The following is a 21,933-nucleotide window of genomic DNA, read 5'->3' on the forward strand; positions in this document are numbered from 1 at the left end:
TTTTCTTTAAGTTTTTTTCCAGCTTTACTGAGATGTAATTGACATATAACATTGTGTACATTGAAGGTGTGCAATGTGTTCATTTATATACTTATATATTGCAAAATGATTGCCACCGTAGGATGGGTGTGTGCTTTAAAACTGTAGATTCCCAGTCACCACCCAGAGAGCATTCTGGTTCAGGTCAGAGATAGACTCTCAGGATTGGTGCCTGTAACAAGCTGCCCTGACAGTTCTGATGTTCAGTCAACTTTTCAAACTACTTTTTGAGCCCTTGTGACACATGTCTCATTGCTTCTTTCCATTCCCCGTGGTCCCAGCCTAGTTCCTTTCTCCCATGTTGGTTGACCCTGACAGCTCGCTAACCCATCTTCTGCCTCTCTCTTATCTTTAAACACTTTACAGCCAAACCAATGCCTCTAATGAGCAGGAAAATCATACAGTAAAGAAAAATAGGATTTGGTGTCCAAAAAGAGCTTTCCTTCTTGGGAAAAGTCATCATGTAATCTCTCAAAATTGTTCTTCTCCTCATCTTTAAAAATAGTGGTTAAGAAATGTGCCCACGTTACCAGGTTGTTGTAAGGATCAAACAAAACTATGGATCCAAGCACGTAGTGACATGTGATCTAAGTTAACCACATTGTTTCTGTGCTCAGAAGCACCCACTAGCTAGTGGAGCCTACATGTCTCCTTTAGTCTGGCTGACTGGCATCTCTTCCTTTGGGAACTGTCTCCCTTTCCCTCTTCTGCAGTATTCTGCAGGTCAGTCCCAAAGCCTCTGCAGTGAGCACGTGACCCAAGCTCAGCCAATGAGACTCTGTCCTTGGAATCTGAATGCTGAGTGGGGATTCAGGCATAAGAGGTTTGAAGTTGAGTCATGGATTCATCCTCTGAAAATCCCCTCTCGCTTAGTCAGTTCTCCCTTCAATTCTATAAACTCCCCAATGTCCTTCCAACAGAGTGTCCTCTTTTTCATTTCAGCTAACCTAAAATTGATTCCTGTCTTCTGAAACTAAAGAGCCCTAAATGATACAGCTCCCTATTTTTTACAGAACGAAGCAGCGAAACTTCTCATCCTGCGTTACAAATTCTCCACATTGTATTTGCATCTCACTTATTGGCTCTTCCCTAACTAAGCTTAAGCCCTTGTGGAACAATCCCCTGGGAGATAGCTATCAGACTGTTTGCATTTTATGGGCAAGAAGGAGGTCTAACTCATTTCTGTCCTATGCCAGATGGCTTGACATATTCCCGATCAGATTTCCTTGAGAACTAGCTCTGACATTTTAAAGTAAGAAAAGGCATCCTGTGGCTCAGAGTAGAAATGTTTTCCAGAGACTAAGATTACAGAGAATCTGGGTATCAATCAAGTTCTGGGGAAATTTTTAGAAGTATGTTCTAGAAGATATATTCTAATTCTCTGGCTAGAAACTAGATTTGGAAACTTAAGATAGAGGGCCTGACTGATGCTCAAAGAGGCCAGATGCTCCTGGATTTATATATCATAATCCTCTGGATTATGCATTTGGGTGTTCAGAAAGGTTATTTGTATCTTCAGGACATCTCAATGACCCAGGAAATCTTATTCATAAGTGCTGAGTTTTAGGAACTTAAGTCTAGAAGACCATAAAATTTTTTTGAGAAAAGAAAGGAAAACAAATTCTTAACTGATCACAAATAAAATTTAAAAGTGCTGATTTTTGATTGATCTGGTGGCAAGACTCCTAGTAAATTCTCTTTCCCTTCCGTATCTGTTCTGCTCCCTCTGTTAACATTATTAGCTCCAGTTACCAACTAGCCATTGCCATCTGTGGCCACGTTCACCAGAGGTCTTACATTTCCCAATAGTGAAAAGAGGTAATAATTAATTTATCCTGCAAGAATGATGCAATGAACAAGGCAAGCTTGGACTCCAATGAACTGGGATTTATATCCAACTCTGGCACTTGTTAGCAATTTAACTTCAAGCAAGTGATTTCCCCTCTCATAAGTTTCAGTTTCTTTATTTGTGGAATGAGGACAGTAACACTGTCCTTCATCTCCAAGATTCTGATTCTGTTGGTCTGTGGTGGCCGTGGATCATGGGAATTTTGTTGTGAGGATCAAATGTATGAAAGCCTAACCTACTGCCTGGTTCTGAGTCTGTCCACAATAGATGTTCCTTTCTCTTCTCCTACAGTGCCCTCTTCCCTAGTAGTTCAGTTCAGTCGCTCAGTCGTGTCCGACTCTTTGCAACCCTATGGACTGCAGCACACCAGGCCTCCCTGTCCATCACCAACTCCCAGAGTTTACTCAAAATCATGTCCATTGAGTCGGTGATGCCATCCAACCATCTCATCCTCTGTCGTCCCCTTCTTCTCCTGCCTTCAATCCTTCCCAGCATCAGGGAAATTTTCACATGAGTCAGCTCTTCACATCAGGTGGCCAAAGTATTGGAGGTTCAGCTTCAGCATCAGTCCTTCCAATGAATATTCAGGACTGATTTCCTTTAGGATGGACTGGTTGGATCTCCTTGCTGACCAAGGGACTCTCAAAGAGTCTTCTCCAACACCACAGTTCAAAAGCATCTTCCCTAGTAACATCTGTTTATTTCCACAGCAGACCTCCTATCTCATTATATACAGATGCAAGTGTGCACGCTCAGTCACTCAGTCACGTCTGACTCTTGTGACCCCATGGACTGTATAGCCTGCCAGGCTCCTCTGCCCATAGCATTTTCCAGGCAAGAATACTGGAATAGGTTGCCATTTCCTCCTCCAGGGGAAATCTTCCCGACCCAGGAATCTGAACCCTATGTCTCCAGCATCGCCTGCATTGGCAAGCAGATTCTTTACTACTGAGCCACCTGGGAAGCCCCCTATATACAGGAATATGTACATGAAACATGTGATTTTAATATATAAACATATTCTATGTACATATGCATTCATTTGTTCAACAAATAGTTATTGAGAATCCATTTGTGCCAGGCACTGTGATTGAACCAGTTAGACAGGTTCCCCGTTCTCATGGGACTTACTTTCTGGTGGGGGAGTGGTGTGATAGGGAGGTGCAGGTGTGGGGGAGGAGCACCACGTGGGCTGGGCAGGTGAGGGAAGACTTCTCTGAAGAGGGGGCCTGCGAGGTCCAGAAGACGAGGAGGAGCGAACCTGGAACCAGACCAGGGAAGAGCACCCCAAGCAGAGGGCAGAGATGTTGGAGTGGGGAAGGAATGGAATCCGATTTTATGTTTAAAAAGTATCGCTCTGGCTGCTGTGTCTCAGTATATGACAAGAAGCCAGGATGGAAGCAAGTCCACGTGATTACAACAATATCACCCCACACACGGGGACTCCCAGACTCAGAAAGAAGCACGGAGGAGCTCTGGCCCAGAGACGCAGGAATGCCTGGGGGGGAGGGTCTCCAGCCTGGGGAACCCTGATCCTCACCTCCACCTGCAGTGTGCAGTCCCCCAGGGGCACTGCTAACAGAGTTCCGGGGCTCCACAGCCACTGCCTCGGGTCAAAAGAATGAGAGTCTCATAGATGGGGCCAGGCTAATGGCAGTGTTGTTTTTTTTTTTCCCCCAAAACTCCCTGGAATATATTCAGAGTTGAGAATCATTGTGTCTGGGTGAGCTCTCCAGAGCCCAAGCTCTCTCTGATGCCTGAGACACGGTTCCAAGTGTTGGACATCCCATTATTATAATGTTCTTTCTCAGAGTGGACTAAAATCAGCCTCTGGCTAGCTTTCCTACACAACCACCCTTGTGGGGAATCCCCACCTTCACCCCCATCTCCACACCCACCATCACCCAAGGCAAATTTTGGCAAAGGGAAGGAAATACGGGAAACTTAGACAGGAAAGGAGGAGCTGTCAGGCTTCTGGGCACCTTTCCCACCCCCTGCAGGGTCCCAACTAGCAGGTTCTTGCACCCAGGGGTACTGTGTGGGCTGCTCAGCGTCCAGGCTTGTGGCAGCAACAGTCAACACAGCCCCAGGAGGTAAACTGTTGGTTGTCCCCTCCCACCCAGTCCACACTGCTACCAGAGAATTTGAGAACTGGAAGGGGCTTTAGCATAAGTAGCTTAATTCTAAGTTTACCATGGGTGGGCGGAGGAGGGAGTCAGACACTAAATATAGTCAGTCTTGTATTTCTGGAGCATTCCTAGAAGGTTGAGAAGGGGGAAGGGAACTTGATCACCTACCTTCTGGCAGGCTTTGTGCTCTGTAATTTTCAGTCTTCACAAAAGCTCCATGGAGCAGATGCTTTTCTTCTCATTGAGAGATTGGGTGACTGAGGTTCAAAGAGGTAAAGTAACTTACTTGGCCAAGGTCACCTGGCAGATCGGTGTCCAGGGCTCAGTGAAAACCGAGTCGGCCTCTCACTTTGGCTCAGCATTCGTCCACCACTGTACCATGCTCCCTCTTGGTGTCCAACTCTAGAACCTTCCTTCACTGGAGGGATAAACAGCATCACATTTTCCCCCAGGTCATTCCATTCAAGGGCAGGAGCCAGTTTCCCAACTCCTACTACCCAATGCCCATTGCTCTGTGGCCCCGGCCCCCTGGGTGCCCTCTACCAGTGCCCAGCCGATTCTGGCCCCTCTCTCTTCTTCCTCAACTGTGTTTCCTATGAACCCAGGCCAGAGCACAAAGAAACTCTAAAGTGTTAGGGGGAAAAAAGCCAAATGTGGAGGCTGAAAGGTTGTCCATTTGGCTTGCATGTTTTTATGGAAGGGCAAAGGGAGGGAACTGCTTTCACTCCTGTTTCGACATGAAGCTGATGCTTTACCTGCGTTGCAGTGATTTTGCATACTGATTCCTCAGCCATGAGAAATTTCCCAACTGCTCCAGGCCTCCTGTGATCTCTCCTTTAAAGGCTGTGCCCACAGTATTAGCACCTACCTAGGAAACTGACTTATCCTCTAACATTCTCTTTTTGCATGTGGACATGTTATGACCAACCACTGCCACCACCCCATGGTAGACTGAGGGGTTTTGTTCTACACTCCACCTGGGTTTCCCAGCACCCGAGTTACCAATGAGTTCTTGTTGACTAAGCGATTGGCTGACCTATGTGCTGGGACCACTCAGTTGAAACCAGAGAGGTCGAAACCATGCCTACACCTAGATCTCAGAAGAGCCGGGACTAGAGAAAGAAGCCATTCTTTATGATGTTTTGCTTTCAAAGCAGAAACTCAGTCCCTGGAGGAAGCCATTCCTATAAGCATGATCCTTTCCCACCTGAAGGCAGCTTCCTCCAACTCCTGGAAGACCCTCCCCCGTGTCCCCCTGGAACTCAAGAGTTAACATAATTATCTCAGGGGCTCTGCCAGGCCCTTTGTGAATCTTATCTTAGTTAATTCCCACAGCCAACCTAAGCAGCATCATTCCCATTTTACAGCTAAGACAACTCAGGATCAGAAAGGGTGAGTAACGTGCTCCGAGGCACAGACAGCCCATGAAGAGCAGAAACGGGATCAGCACCCCGGTGTCCTGGGCCACAGAGCACCAGGGCGCCAGACACTCCTGTGTGTGTGCTTCATCTCGACCAGATTCAAGGCTCCTTGAGATGGGGACCAGGTTGGGCTGCCCCGCAAGCCTCAGCATAGGGCAGGGGCCTAGTGAGTGTTTGCTCAGTAAATTGTCAGAGGAAGTTCACCCTGATTACCCATTGTGTGAGAGAAAGTATTGGGGGAAGGAGGAAGTGTTTGTGTAGCGATAAGGCCTGTGTGCTTGATGGTGGCCCCATGTCCTGGGCTGATCGGTGACAAGAAGCAGGAGTGTGGGCAGCAAAGTGGGGCCCGGTGAGAGGCCCCTCCCTGACAGCAGCCAAGCGGAGGACTGGGGGGAGGCTGTGGACCTGGGACTCGGTGGAGGAAGAGAGCCACATCCCGGGGCCTGCCTGGCTTTGCTTCCCTGGCATCCAGGTCTCAGCCAGCTGAAGGGGCTACAGGGACAGGGGAGGAAGAGGGAGGCAGGCTCTCAGCGGACACCAGGGCCACCTGGGGGTTGAGGAAGAAACCAGCTGGAGCGGCTGTGTGTGGGGCGAAGGATTTGGGTTTTGGGAGACCCTAGGGGCAGAGGTAGGATTGGAAGGTGCTCTCCAGGAAAATGGAGGGAAACTATGGTTTGATTCAATACTTCTGGGAAGAGGACATTTTCTTGGAGGGCCCCAGCCCGAGGAGGCAAAGCCTGGAAAAGCACAGAAAAAAAGGTGGAGCTTGCTGTGGGGAAGCTGTGGAGGGAAGGTTTGGCAAGCTGGTTCAGAGAGACAGCTGGGCCTGATGAGCGTGCAGGGGGGTCCTGTGGCGGGATCATAGAAGCAGAGTGCATAGGTAAGCAGAGGGAGTGGGGATTCAAGCTGATATTGCGCATACCAGCCTCACCATCCCCTGACTGCAGCACTCTGGGCAAGTTACTTAACCTGCCTGGGCCTCAGTTTCCTTATCTGCAATATGGGAGGAAATAATACCATCTGCTTTATCATTGTTGAGAGAGTAACATGAGATAACACATGTACTGAGCTTAGCACGCTGCCCAGAAAAGAAAAAGATTCATTAGCAGTTAATTGGTGATGATGGGGGACGTTCCTGGGAGGGAGGGATCTAGGAATATAGTGAAAAAAAAAAAAAAGCCGTGCCAGCCTGTTCTGTTTCATGACAACTTACATTTACTGAGTGTATACTGTACGCCAGAAACTATTCTCAGTGTTGTCAATGTTTTATTTCATTTAATCCTCACCATAAGCTTAAAAGGTAGACAGTATAATTTTTCCCATTTACATGAGAAAACAGATTTCAGAGAAATCACAGCAGAGAAAGCACAGAGAGATTAAGTAACCAGTCTGAAGTCATGCATGACTTCACGGGTAACAGAATTTGAGTATTCTGACTCTAGGACTACACAGTTACATCCTGACTCTCATCAGCTTAAAAACATGTAAGGCATCTAGAGATACAGCAGAGAAGTGGTCATGGAGTATACACAGCATGGTTTCTCCCAGAGAGATGATCTAAAAGGCACACCCCTTGGCAGGGCCCAGAAAGCCTGACTCTGGAGGCAAGGAGGACAGAAATTTGTATTTTTAATCAGCTCTGTTGGTGATTCTGATGCTGGTGGCCGAGAGGTGGGAGGGGAACACATAGTGCAGGAATTACTGGATGGCCCAGTGGAGGTAACATCTGGGTGATGAAAACAGGCAAGTTCTCCTGGGTAAGGTGGCATTTGACCTGGGTTTTTTTTTTTTTTTCAACTGAGGTATAATTTACATATAACATTAGTTAGTTTCAAGATCGCCTGGAGAAGGAAATGGCAACCCACTCCAGGATTCTTGCCTGGGAAATCCCAAGAGACAGGAGCCTGGCGGGCTACAGTCCATGGGGTTGCAAAACAGTCAGACACGACTGAACAACAATAGTTGATTTATATCATGCTAGTTTCAGGTGTAGAGCAAAGTGCTTCAGTTTTATATGTATATATAGAAATATATAAATACACATTATTTTTCACCTTTTTTTCCCTTACAAGTTATCATAAGATTTCTAAAATTTTTTATTTAATTAATTACTTTGTGGCCATGGCCTGGAGCAGCAGACCTGGGTCACACAGCATGCGGCACAAGCCCTCTGGGAGGAGGTCACCGTTAACCCCACCCTAGAGCCGCCGAGCAGACAACCCACAAACTGCAGAGCAATTATACCAAACACATTCTTCCACTGTTAAGAAAGTTCTAAGACCCACAGTAGATTTCCCAACCTGGGGATCTGGCAAAGGCATTGAGAACCACCAGGGAATTTGACTTTGGAGGTCAGTGGGATTTGATCACAGAACTTACACAGAACTGGGAAAACAGACTCTTGGAGGACATAAACAAAATCTTGTGAGCACCAGGACCCAGGAGAAAAGAGCAGTGACCCCACAAGAGACTGATCCAGACTTGCCTGTGAGTGTCTAGGAGTCTCTGGTGGAGGCATGGGTCAACAGTGGCCTGCTGCAGGGTCAAGGGCACAGAATACAACAGTGTGTGCACAAGACCTTTTGAAGGAGGTCACCGTTATCTTCATTACCCCTACCATAGTTTGGTCTCAGGACAGGAGGGAGCACAGCCCTGCCCATCAACAGAAAATTGGACTAAAGATCAGAACAAGACCCAGTTTCCCCCACAGTCAGTCTCTCCCATCAGGAAGCTTCCATAAGCCTCTTATCCTTCTCCATCAGAGGGCAGACATACTGAAAACCACAATCACAGAAAACCAATCAAACTGATCACAGGACCACAGTCTTGTCTAACTCAATGAAACTATGAGCCATGCCGTGTAGGGCCACCCAAGACAGACAGGTCATGGTGGAGAGTTCTGACAAAATGTGCTCCACTGGAGGAGGGAATGGCAAACCACTTCAGTATTCTTGCCTTGAGAACCCCATGAACAGTATGAAAAGGCAAAAAGATAGGATACTGAAAGATGAACTCCCCAGGTCACAAGGTGCCCAATATGCTACTGGAGAAGAGTGGAGAAATAACTCCAGAAAGAAGGAAGAGACAAAGCCAAAGCAAAAACAATGCCCAGTTGTGGATGTGACTGGTGATGAAAGTAAAGTCTGATGCTGCAAAGAACAGTATTGCATAGGAACCTGGAATGTTGAGTCCATGAATCAAGGTAAATTGGATGTGGTCAAACAGGAGATGGCAAACATGAACATTGACATCTTAGAAATCAGTGAACTAAAATGGACTGGAATGGGCAAATTTAATTCAGGTGACCATTATGTCTACTACTGTGGATGAGAATCCCTTAGAAGAAATGGAGTAGCCCTCCAAAAGAGTCTGAAATGCAGTACTTGGGTGCAATCTCAAAAACGACAGAATGATCTCTCTTCATTTCCAAGGCAAACCATTCAATATCACACTAATCAAAGTCTATGCCCCAACCAGTAATGCTGAAGAAGTTGAAGTTGAACGGTTCTATGAAGACCTACAAGACCAAGAACTAACACCCCAAAAAGATGTCCTTTTCATCATAGAAGACTGGAATGCAAAAGTAGGAAGTCAAGAGATACCTGGAGTAACAGGCAAGTTTGGCCTTGGGGTACAAAATGAAGCAGGACAAAGGCTAACAGAGTTTTGCCAAGAGAATGGACTGGTGATAGCAAACACCCTCTTCCAACAACACAAGAGATAACTCTACACATGGACCTCACCAGATGGTCAATACCGAAATCAGATTGATTATATTCTTTGCAGCCAAAGATGGAGAAGCTCTATACGGTCAGCAAAAATAAGACCAGGAGCTGACTGTGGCTCATGATCATGAACTTTATTGCCAAATTCAGACTGAAATTGAAGAAAGTAGGGAAAACCATTAGATCTTTCAGGTATGACCTAAATCAAATCCCTTACAATTATATAGTGGAAGGGACAAATAGATTCAAGGGATTAGATCTGATAGAGTACCTGAAGAACTATGGACAGAGGTTTGCGACATTGTACAGGAGGCAGGGATCAAGACCATCCCCAAGAAAAAGAAATGCAAAAACGCAAAATGGTTGTCTGAGGAGGCCTTACAAATAACTGAGAAAAGAAGAGAAGCTAAAGGCAAAGGAGAAAAGGAAAGATACACCCATCTGAATGCAGAGTTCCAAAGAATAGCAAGGAGAGATGAGAAAGCCTTCCTTAGTCATCAATGCAAAGAAATAGAGGAAAACAAAAGAATGGGAAAGACTAGAGATCTCTTCAAGAAAATTATTGGTACCAAGGGAACTTTTCATGCAAAAATGGGCTCAATAAAGGACAGAAATGGTATGGACCTAACAGAAGCAGAAGATACTAAGAAGAGGTGACAAGAATACACAGAAGAACTGTACAAAAAAGATCATGACCCAGATAACCACGATGGTGTGATCACTCACCTATAACCAGACATCCTGGAATGCAAAGTCAAGAGGGCCTTAGGAAGCATCACTACAAACAAAGCTAGCAGAGGTGAATGAATTCCAGTTGAGCTATTTCAAATCCTGGAAGATGACGCTGTGAAAGTGCTGCACTCAATATGCCAGCAAATTTGGAAAACTCAGCAGTGGCCACAGGACTGGAAAAGGTCAGTTTTCATTCCAATCCCAAAGAAAGGCAATGCCAAAGAATGTTCAAACTACTGCACAATTGCACTCATCTCACACTAGCAAAGTGAAGTCACTCAGTCGTGTCCAACTCTTTGCGACCCCGCCGACTGACTATAGCCTACCAGGCTCCTCCGTCCATGGGATTTTCCAGGCAAGAATACTGGAGTGGGTTGCCATTTCCTTCTCCAGGAGATCTTCCCGACCCAGGGGTTGAACCCGGGTCTCCCGCATTGTAGGCAGACGCTTTACTGTCTGAGCCACCAGGGAAGTCCACACTAGCAAAGTAATGCTCAAAATTCTCCCAGCCAGGCTTCCACAGTACGTGAACGGAGAACTTCCAGATGTTCAAGCTGGATTTAGAAAAGGCAGAGGAACCAGAGATCAAATTGCCAACATCCACTGGATCACTGAAAAGCAAGAGAATTCCAGAAAAACTTCTACTTCTGCTTTGTCGACTATGCCAAGGCCTTGACTGTGTGGATCACAACAAACTGTGGATGTTAAGTATCAACTAGGGTTTTTCATATCCTTCTACCCTTCTCCACTTGGAGGCTATACTGGATTGAATTGTGTCCCCCAAAAAATATGCTGAAGTCCTCCTAATCCCTGGTACCTGTGAAAGAGACCTTAATTGGAAAAAGGGTCTCTGCCTGATGTAACTGAGTTAAGGATTTTGAGATGAGATCATCCTGGATTATCTGGGTGGACCCTAAATCCAAACACAAATGTCCTTATAAGACACAGAGGAGAGACACAAAAGAGAAGTCCATCTGAAGACAGAGGCGGAGATTGGAGCTTTGCTGTCACAAGCCAAGGAACGCCTGGAGCCATCAAGAATGGAGAGGCAAGGGAAGAGACTTCAGAAGGAGCTTGTCCCTGCTGACACCCTGATTTCAGACTCTTGGCCTCCAAAACTGTGACAGAATACACTTTTGCTGTTTTAAGCCACCAAGTTGTGGTAATGTGTTATTGGCAGAGCGTGGAAACTAGTAATACAGAGGCTTTCATTCTCGGCCCATCCTTTGCCGGTCTTTGCAATCAGAGGTCTTTGCAGTTAGATGCTGGACTGTGGAGGTCCTGGCCCAGAGACAGCTCAGCTGTGCTTGCTGAACCCCCAGCCGGGACACCAGACCCGAGAGGAAGGTAGAGGAACCTGGCTGTGAGCAATGCGGTGGCATCACCTTTGCGAGTCTGCAATTTCTCCACTATGTTTTGGATGCATGCTTATAAAAAGTCAAAGAAAGGCTCTGTTCTCAGTCTCTGGCTTCATATTTTGCAAAGGAGGAAGTCAACACCTAGATGGTGTAATTTCTAGCCCAAGGCCGCCCAGTGAGTGGGTGGCAGGGCAGAGCCAGGACCCCTAAAGGACACATCTCCTGCCGGAAGTCCAGGCCAAGGCTCTCACTGTGGGTTTACCACGAAGCCCTGGTTATTGCAAGCCTGGATGTCGTTACTTCAACTTCACTCCAAAAGAGTCACTTCTAACGATTTTGCTTGCGCCGACCCTCATGTGGGTAGTGGCGGTGACCTCTGGCTTAGAGACTCTGATAGTTCCCTTCCCCACAGCTGGGTCTTCTGCTTTAGGGATGCAAGTTGAGCTATCTTCGGAAGCCACTATCTGAAATGCAGAAGTTGGCCATCTGTAGAACTGACAGCACTGGCTGTGGTCTGTGAAACACCAAATCTTGGAGAAGTACCTCTTTAGCACGGTTAATAATACTTCCTTTGCCCACGTGCCACAATGACTTTCTGCAAGAAAGAAAGGAAAAAAAAAAAAGCCTCCCTCATGTGCCTTCGAGAGAACTTCCTCTTCATCTAAAGTCCTGGCTTTCCATTCCCCCTTTGCTGACACTTGAGCTGGCAGAACGTGGCTGGCCCAGGAATGAACCTTGTCCCCCAGCTTGGGACAAAGTTCCAGAGACTCCCCTTACCAGAGGTCCAATTTCATGTCATGTCCCAGGAGAAAGGGCAGCAGTGCTCAGGCAGGAGAAACCGGGATGGAAATCGGACTGAGAAATATATATGGAGAGTGTGCTCCTTGGAAGGTGTGGAAAGGTCAGGGATGGAAATAGGAATGGCCAAGGGTTAGGTGCAGCATTAATTTGCAACTCTGGGTGCCATGTTGGGAAGTTTTAAAACATCTAAATGCCCAGGTTGTACCCGTACCATTTGCATCAGAATGTCTGGGGGAAGGGGTGTCATGGGAGAAGACAGGCATCAGTGTTTATTAAAGATCTCCAGATGGGTCCAGTGTGTAGCAAAGTTAGGGAACCACTGACATATGCTATTCCTCTGGACAAGACCCAGATATTCTGCAGACCTGGGACTGCATTGGGTCCCAGGTGGGTCCTAGGCATTGGCAAGCTTTAAAAATCTGCCAGGTGAATTCAGTGTACAGAGATGAATCAAGTAAATAATGAAGAGAAGGTCATGTGGGCTCTATCAAGGTGTCTGCAGCTCCTGGTCTTTTCTCATCTGTATGGTCCATATCATTCATAAGATAGAGCTTCTGGGGGAGGAGAATAACTTCTGGTAGATTTCAGAGACAGCTGGTGATGGCGGACACCAGATGCTGACCGCTTAGTGGCCTATCAAGGACGGTGCGTTGGAGAGAAAACAAAACTTTCTCAGAACCAGGAGTGAAGGCCAAAACCAGTGTAGTCCCCTGCTCTTGGTCAGCAAGCTTTTTAAGTCTCAGAGGGCTTTCCGAAGTGATCCCGAGAGCTCTTAGGACCTGCCTGTGTGCAGGCTTCAGGCACAGCTGTTTCCAGGGACTTGAGGGTAGATGCCATTTGGCTATAAATCCTCCTTTGGGCTGCCGCAACTCTGGAGCTACTTCACAAAGCACTGAGCAATTTCCCCATTTCTGTCTTTCCTTCTCAATACTTTTTTTTCTCCTCCTCAGAAGCATAAGTGGCTGCAGACATAAGGTAAACATGGGACCCCTGCAGTTCCATCTTAGCTCCCCGACCCTACATCCTTCCCCCCAGAGTCTCATCTTTGCAACTCCTTTTTTTTTTTTTTTTTGCACCTTGATACCTCCACTCCAGCTGGCCAGGTGGATTTCTTTTCATCTCAGTCTTGCCTTGGGATTCTGCCTTCCTGGCCTCCAGGACTTCACCTCTCTGCCCTGGGGTCTGGGGCTGGTATTCTCCATGAGCAAACAGTGCCGATGGGACAGAAGTGACACCTCCCTTCCACTCCTGCCCTTGTCGGCTTTGGTTTGCTCTCAAGGCATATGCATAGTGGTGACGGTTCATGCGATGGTTCTCATATTTTCTGAAACTTCTTTGGGAACATATATTTTTATCGTGTGCTTGCCTCATTTTTAAAGTTCTTCCCGAGACTTTCCTCGTGGTTCAGGAGTTTAGACTCTGCTTCCACTGCAGGGGACACGGGTTTGATCCCAGGTCTGGGAACTAAGATTCCACGTGCGGATTCCACATGCCATGCAGCACAGCCCCAAATAAATACATAAATAAAGGTTCTTCCTAATAATTTTTTGTTAAATCCAGACTTCTTAGTGTTCTCAACTCACATACAGCACTAGAAAAACTTTGATCCTGGCACTAAGGATTTACAGGATGTAACATAAAGGTTGGGCCCTGATAGGCTTATCTTGCCAATGTTCTAGAGACAACACTAATGAAGGGCATTAATTGTGATGGAGGGTTAGGGAGGAGGTCATGCTTCCTACTAGGGAGATAAAAATTCAGCACCATGGGAATCTGGAGAGAAAATAAATCTTGTTTTTTAAGCAAAATGAATTAAGGGGAGATGTTAATTGATTCTACAAGTTTCACATCAACTACCAACATCTTTAAGAATGTTCTGGAAGACTTACATTTACTTAAACCCGCAAAAGTTGTATTTTGAATATAAGTGAGAGTAGAAAAAGAGAACCCAGAAGAATCAAAAACTTCTTAGTAGAGTGGGGACTAAATAATACATATCATGTTTTATCAAATGTAATGACAGTTATGTCTGCAAACGGGTCCGCTCTCATTTCTATTCTCAGCTCTAACACTGACTCATCGTATGGCTTGAAGCAAGTCACTAAACAACGTTAGACCTCAGCTTCTCCATATAAAAATGGCAATTAAAATACTAGATAGAGGAACTAGCATTTATGGAGCAACTGGTCTATGCTGATGTGCTAAGTGCTTTATGTTATGTTGTAGTATTTCATTCAGCAAATATTTGACCACCCAGTGTGCACAGAATACTGTGCCTGGCCTCTGAGATACATCAGGCACACCGCAAACAGTGCTCTCTTAGAGCTTAAGTTCCAGTGGGGTTGGGTGATAATTAACAAACAAAAATGAAAGAACAAGATACTGTCAAATAATGGCAAGGGCTTCCCAGGTGGTGCTCGTGGTAAAGAACTTGACTGCCAATGCAGGGGATGTAAGAGATTCAGGTTCCATCCCTGGGTCCAGATGACCCCCTGGCAGAAGGCATGGCAACCGACTCCAGTATTCTTGCCTCAAGAACCCGATGGACAGAGGAGCCTGGCAGGCTAGAGTCTGTAGGGTCGAAAAGAGTTGGACACGACTGGAGCGACTTAGCATGCACATGCACCTTATATAGATAATAAAACCAGATCACATGATAGAAAGTAACCTGGGGACAGAGTTACTTATGTAAGGTGGGCTCCCTGGGAGGTGACATTGGAATTGGGACCTGAACAGCAGGAGCAGCCTGCAGAGTCCAGGGTCCATGGGACAAGCTGTGGAGAAGAAAGTTCCAGGTAGGCGTTCAGTGCAAAGGCCCTGATGAAGGTAGAAGCTTCAACTGTTTGGAAGGCCAGGTGACTGCAGCAGAGTGACTGGGTGGGTGGTAGGAGGAAGTGATCATCGAGTAAGGTGAGATTAGAGAGGTAGGCAGGAGACTGATTGCAGGGGCGATCAGTGGGACGTGCTAAAGTATTTGGGCTTTATTCTGATCCGTCTGATTTACATCTTTTCAGGAAACTCAAGAGACGTATTAAGGAGTGTGGCTACAGTGGTGCAAGAATGGAACAGGAGGGAGGCTGTAGTCTTATCTTGGTGAGAGAAGAAAATTTTTCTGTAAAGGGTCAGATAGTAAATAGGTTTTGTGAGCCACATAAGCGCTCTTGCACACATTCTACCTCTCCCCCTCTCTCTCCTGCCCCTTCTCCTTCATTTGTAACAATCCTCTGCAAGTGTGGAAACCATTCTTAGCTCCCGAGCAATATAAAAGCAGGAGGTTGCCGGACGGATTTGGCCTGCCTAGCTGGGCAGTATTTGGCCGATCTCTAGCTCAAGAGAAGTGGAAACTGATAGGCATATATTTAGGACACAGAACTCATAGGACTTGCTGATGAACTGGCTCTGTGTGGGTTGGGGGGTAAGAGAAAGAGGAAACAAGGATGGCCTCAGTGAAGAAGTAGAAAGTGGTGTCATTTACTGAGATGGGGAAAGAAGCAGATTTGGGAGTAGGGGGGAGAGGGCAAATCAAGAGTTAAGTGTGAGTTGCCTATTAGTCATCCAAGTGGAGATGTCAGGTCAGGAGCCTAATACAGACTCTGGAGTTTAGGGGAGAGGGCAGGGCTGGAGATTCACACCTGGGAGTTATCCTATATGGATGCATTTCAAGTCCTGGATGGGATGAGATCACCCACAGGGCAGCATAGAGTTTCCAGGACCAGCTCCCCAGGGGACTCTAGAACTTAGAGGACCCACAGAAAAGATCCTTGGAGTCACTCTCTGGGTCAAAGAGTATGACACATGACAAACTGCTTTCCAAAAGGCTCTCTTGTCTCTTCACAGAACCCATCTTGTTTGAGCTATTCAAATACAGCTTTGTGAGTGGGACTGTACACACAAATGGGCAGGGACACCGGAGTTAGGCATCCTTGACTGCTTTTGCGTGGGAGCCGGGGAGCCTCAAGCCACACCAGAGGATTAGGCTGCTTGAAGGAGGCATCAAGGGGCCGTAGCTCGTCCAGCGACTCCCAACCACAGAACTGCCCAGCAAGCTTATTACAAATGCAGATTTTTAATAAGAGCTTCTGATTCACTGTCTGGAGTGAGGTGTGTGTTAAATAAACTCCCTCTCATACAAACGAAAGTTTGTGAATCTGTGGCTTAAGGACAGACTGGGTGGAGGGTGTGTCCTGGTGACATCTCTTCACCTTCAGAGGCTGGGATAGGGGAGTGGGGTTTTCAGGAATCTTAGGTGAGGCTGACTGGGGAAGTTTCAGGATGATGGGATAGCAGAGCACTGTGAGGCCAGGGAAAAAAAAACACCATTTTCTCTAATTGGGGGACACTTTCCATTTGCTCTCCAATTCAGAATGAGGCCGTTTCCCCAAACAGATGTGAAATGGTACCTTATTTGCCATTCCCTTCTCCAGGGGATCTTCCCAACCCAGGGATCGAACCCACATCTTTTATGTCTCCTGCACTGCAGGAAGATTCCTTACCATCTGAGCCACCAGGGAAATCCTTATTTAACACAGAGGCAAAGTTGAAAAGTTCTAGTTCCCTGGAGTATCTACTCTGCCCTCTAGTTACATAGCAGAGAGGGGAGTTTTTTGGTTTTTTTCCCTGTAACCTTGTATGGAAACAAGAACACGTTTTTCAATTAAAAAAAAAATGTTGCTGAAACTGAAGTGGTATCCTACACTTTGGATACATTATGGATTAAATAAATTTGTGTGAAAACAGCTAAGGAATAATGGAATAGATTTACTGTTAGACCTCCTGCTAGGAGCTAAGAAATTAATCTTGCATTCATTGAATCATTATTTATTGTGCCTTCTAAGTGCCAGGCACTGTTTGAGATTCAGAAAATAAAGTAGTGAACAAAATAGACAAAAATCCCTGCGCCTAACAAATAGATATCCTAATTAAGGAGACAGATTAATATTAAGACAGATTTATATTATTAATTTAATGATAAATAAGTAAAATATATGCAGCATTAGATAGTGATGAGTACTAAGGAGAAAAATATAAAGGAGGGAAGGGTGGGCAGAGGGGGTGGGGGACAGGGAAGAGCTGGGGACCAGGGTAAGTGAGACAGGAAAGGACTTGACAGCTGTGACTGAGGAAAGTAACTCAATTTCTCTAAGTCTCAATTTCTTCACCTGTAAAATATAAATAATATTAATAGCACCTTTTAAAGATAGTTCAGGCCCTCAGACTGACTTTGTCACTTTTAAACTATGGGACTTTGGGTACAAGAATTCTTTGGGGTCTCAGAACCTCAGTTTCCTCATCTATAAAATCAAAAGATTTGCCCAGCCTATGTCACACTGGTTTTTGAAACTGCCAAACAAGATAATTAATACGTGTGAAAATATTTTAAAACATGTAAGCTATTATTTAAATGTAAGAAATCTAAAGAAAACATACACATAGGTTTTTGGTTTTTTTTATAGTTTTTTTTTTTTTTTTTATGGTTTGCAAATCTCTTGCTGATGATCAGCAGAGCCTCAGGACTGTTAGTAAACAATGAACTAGATAATGACTTGGTACTGATTTCATGCACTGGCAAGGAAAAGACCAATGCAAATTATCAGGATGTAGTGGGAAATCCCACGGACAGAGGAGCCTGGTGGGTTACAGTCCACAGGGTCACAAAGAGTCAGACATGACTGAAGCAACTTCGGACACACACACACACAGACGGCGTCCCTGGTGGCTCAGTTGCTAAAGAGTTACTGGCAATGCAGGAAACTGCCTGCAATGCAGGAGACCTGGGTTTGATCCCTGGGTTGGGAAGATCCCCTTTAGGAGGGCATGGCAACCCACTTCAGTATTCCTGTCTGCAGGATTCCACTGACAGAGGAGCCTGGTGGGCTACATTCCATGGGGTCACAAGAGTCAGACACAACTTAGTGACTAAACCACCACCGAGTAGATTAGCAATCATATCTCTTGTGAAGAGGGATAAAAAAAATCAAACTAAGTGTTCCTAAGTAAACACCTCATAAAATAATTATTATATGCCTTTTGTCAAATTTTAAAATGATTCACGAAGAGCTGACTCATTTGAAAAGACCCTGATGCTGGGAAAGACTGAGGGCAGGAGGAGAAGGGGACGATAGAGAATGAGATGGTTGGATGGCATCACCGACTCAATGGACATGGGTTTGGGTGGACTCTGGGAGTTGGTGATGGACAGGGAGGCCTGGCGTGCTGCGGTTCATGGGGGTCACAAAGAGTCGGACATGACTGAGTGACTGAACTAAACTGAAAATGCTTTACAGCTCCTTTATGTTTGTTCTTGTTTTGTTTGTGCGACTTCAGCTCCAGGAAAACTAGGTAGGCTGAAAGAAGTTATAAATACGGAACAGTTATTTAATTTGCTAAGTGCAGACAGTCCACCTTCTGGGTATTTCTGTAGATGCTCAATAAACATGAATCAAAGTAAGATAATTTCAAACTTAAGTACTCTTTTTTTCATCTTCCTATTTTTTTAGCCTTGAATATTTCACAGCATCCCCATAATGATTAAATCAATAAACATGTGAGTATGTACGAATGGTATAGAGTCTGGCACACAATAGGTAACCAGTAAATATTTGTTACAGGAAAGCATGAATGATTACTATGTACATTTTCTTGCTATGACCCGTAAGACGGTTATTTTTTTTCTTTTTTTTTTTTTTCTTTTTTTTTAAAAATATGGAACGCTTCACGAATTTGCGTGTCATCCTTGCGCAGGGGCCATGCTAATCTTCTCTGTATTGTTCCAATTTTAGTATATGTGCTGCCGAAGCGAGCACAAGACGGTTATTTTAAACGTTTAAAATACACCAATACTTGCCCTCCATGTACAACTCTAATCTGGTAAACCACATTAGGTCCATCTACAGTGTTCATTCAATTTAAATATTAATCCAAATTTAGCGTGAATAATACCTGACAGAGTAGGTGCTCAATATTTGCCAAACAAGATGCACATTCAGAAATTAGTTACTACAGCCCAAATAACCCCCGCTCAGGCGCACGAACTGGACACCTCCAGCTCACATTCACCAGGAGACTTCCACCACTTCTCTGAAGTTCTGGCCCCAACTCGCCTAACAGCGAAATTAGAATCTTCCCTCTGCTTCTCGAAGTCTTCCTCTTAAGTGCTCTACGTCCCAACTGTCACCAGGGTGCTAGGACTGCCCCACAGCCGGTGGGGGGTGGTCGGTGGGCGGGCCCAGCGATAGGCAGTGTGGCTGTTTCCTATTGGGGCTTGGTTGCTATGGTATCACCGACCTTAAACCTCGCGGGCGCTACTTCCGGAAGTTAAAAGAAAATTACTTCCTGAGCTGCCCGTACTTGCTATGGCCGACTGAGCAGGCACTGAGCTTAATAAAAATGAAACTTTTCCTGGAAACTCCTGGAAAAATCTGATTTAACCACGTTAACTTGTGGGCATGACGTAGTATCATATCCCTTCTTCACTTTCTAAAGGTTTACTAATACATTTCCCCCGCCCCCATCTATTTGCCAGTCTCCAAAATGGCGCCGGCGACTTTGAGAAGGTCAGAGGTGAGTTCCGTGGGCCCTCCCGGTTCCGGCGCGATCGAGGCCCAGGGCGGCGAAGTCTCCGGCACCATGTCTGGCTCCTCAGGCCCACAAGCTCGGCGTGGCCCTTGTCCGTTCGCGTTGCTGCTGTTACTCCTGCTCGGTCCCAGCTCGGTCCTCACCATCTCCTTCCACCTGCCCGTTAACTCACGCAAGTGCCTGCGCGAGGAGATCCACAAGGACCTGCTGGTGACGGGCGCGTACGAGATCACCGACCAGTCTGGGGGCGCCGGCGGCCTGCGCACCCATCTCAAGGTGCGGGGCGGGGTGGGGCGGGGAGGGGAGACCGCAGGCGCCGGCGAGGTGGCCGAGGATCGGGGAGTCGGGCGGGCGGAGGCCTGGAGGGCTGGCCTGGCCGCGCGGAGAGCGAAGGGCGCGCCGTCGAGACCGCCCCCTCACCCCGCTCGTTGGCGGTCGCGGGGCGGGACTGGGAACCGCGCACCGAAGCCGGGAACCCTTTAGAGGGCCCGCTAGGGTCTTGGCGGATGTGGTAACCGCTGAGCGGCCGCGGCCTTGACTTTGGGTCCTTGTCAGGGTCCTGTCCCTGTTTTGGTTTTAGGTACTTTGAACTGGTAACTAGGGGTCTTCGAAGAAGTCTTTGGAGGCTGATTATTTATGGGGATTAGCATCATAAGACATTGTTACCTGCAGGAAAATAATGAAATCACTTAAATTTACTGTGAATAATAAAAAGCTGTTATTTCTTGAGCATCAGCTGTGTTTAGGTCCCGTGCTGCTATACACATATTAGCAATTAGTTCCTACCCTACCCTATGAAGTAAGTTACTGCTTAGCCTCATTTTACACGTGATAAAACTGAGGCTCAGAAAGGTAATAGAGCTGGTGTCAGAGCTGAAGTGGATTCTTGGGTTGGGAGTTAAGTAAGGTGACAGAAAACTGCTGCAGTCCTATTCTCACCGTGTCTTTTATTTGTCATTCCTGTGATTGATTAAAGTCGGTTTTTGGTGACAAAACGGTCTCAGTCTCTAGTCCTTTCCTTTCTGGTTCCCCAGAGTCTGGGCTTGGCCAAGTTTTCTGTAAATTTCAGTGATGCTCTTGGATGGTGACAATTACTGCTGTAGTGCCAGTTTGGTCCCATATTGACTGGGGATGATGACCAGACCTGATCTTTGAAGCGTTAATGTGTTTGATATCTGTCAATATTTGATTGTATTTTAGGTAATTTTATTCATTCACTATAAGCACCTGGTTTTTGTTTTTAGCAGGAGGGGTCTTGAACCCAGACAGGAAGAAACATTTTTACACTTTATTAGAGCTTTGGGTGTAATAAGACCATAGTTTATTTTTAAGGTATTGGAACCCAATAGTGGTAACAGATGGCCTCCCAGGTGGTTCAGAGGGTAGAGAATCCACCTGCAGTGTAGGAGGCTCTGGAGATGAGGGTTGGATCCCTGGGTCAGGAAGATTCCCTGGAGAAGGGCATGGCAACTCACTGCAGTATTCTTGCATGATGAATCCCACAGACAGAGTAGCCTGGCGAGGGCTACAGTCGCAAAGAGTTGGGCATGACTAAAGTGACTGAGTATGCACAGTGGTTAACAGATGCAGATTATTTGAACTTTGAGAGATGTAAACTATTTTCACCACTGTTGCACCATGACCCAGACTTTTGTTATTCTCTTCAGGCCCCAAACTTCTCTCTGGCCAAGAAAGGAATGATGGCGTAACTTTATAGACTTAGATACAGTATTTTGGGGGTCCTGCTTCTGGCTCTTCAAAGGGTGTAGTGCATAGAATCAAAAGAATTTGAGCAATGAAAGAGAGTTTACTCAAAGAAAAAAAAAGAAAGAAAGAGAGTTTACTCTCATCTCTAGTGTTGCTCCTCTGATTGGTGCTTATGTTTTAAAACCTTAACTGTTCTTTACCTGGTAAAGTTTAAATTTTCCAACATACCCTGTAGCACTCTTCATGATCTCTTCCTGGAGCTTTATGCACTTTGTCATCCCCCTTTGCATTTTATATATGAGCCGCCCTGAACGGTACCCTAAACTCAGTTTATTTTCATCTTACAGTGTAGCTACTTGTATTTATATCTTGCCTTCCTCATTAGACTGTTAGTATCGTGAGGGCAGTAATTATTTTCATGTTCATTTTTTTCTGAATGTCAAGCATACTGACTTGCTTCTAGTAAACACTTAATACAGGAAGCATATAATATAGCAAGTTCTTACAGGAATTACGTTTATATCCAAGGCTGCTGAAGGGACCTCAGCAGCAGGAATCTGTATCTACACGCCAGCACTTTACCATCACACACTTGCT

At 45.9% G+C, this 21,933-nt stretch overlaps 1 protein-coding gene and 1 non-coding gene across 2 annotated transcripts in view; one reads left to right on the forward strand and one right to left on the reverse strand.

Annotated features, from left to right (window-relative positions):
- Positions 1-18,750: 18,750 nt before the first annotated feature.
- On the reverse strand, positions 18,751-18,857 carry LOC133067604 (U6 spliceosomal RNA). Its single transcript, XR_009695372.1, has one exon. It is a non-coding gene; the product is annotated as a U6 spliceosomal RNA (small nuclear RNA).
- A 758-nt stretch (positions 18,858-19,615) lies between these two features.
- TMED10 (transmembrane p24 trafficking protein 10) overlaps positions 19,616-21,933 on the forward strand; it is a 32,250-nt gene continuing 29,932 nt past the window's right edge. Inside the window, exon 1 of the mRNA XM_061156592.1 lies at positions 19,616-19,905. Coding sequence (XP_061012575.1) covers positions 19,681-19,905 — 225 coding nt within the window. The 5' untranslated portion in view covers positions 19,616-19,680. The remainder of the gene's footprint in view (positions 19,906-21,933) is intronic.

Source organism: Dama dama, chromosome 12, assembly GCF_033118175.1.
Source record: "Dama dama isolate Ldn47 chromosome 12, ASM3311817v1, whole genome shotgun sequence".
Lineage (NCBI taxonomy): Eukaryota > Metazoa > Chordata > Mammalia > Artiodactyla > Cervidae > Dama > Dama dama.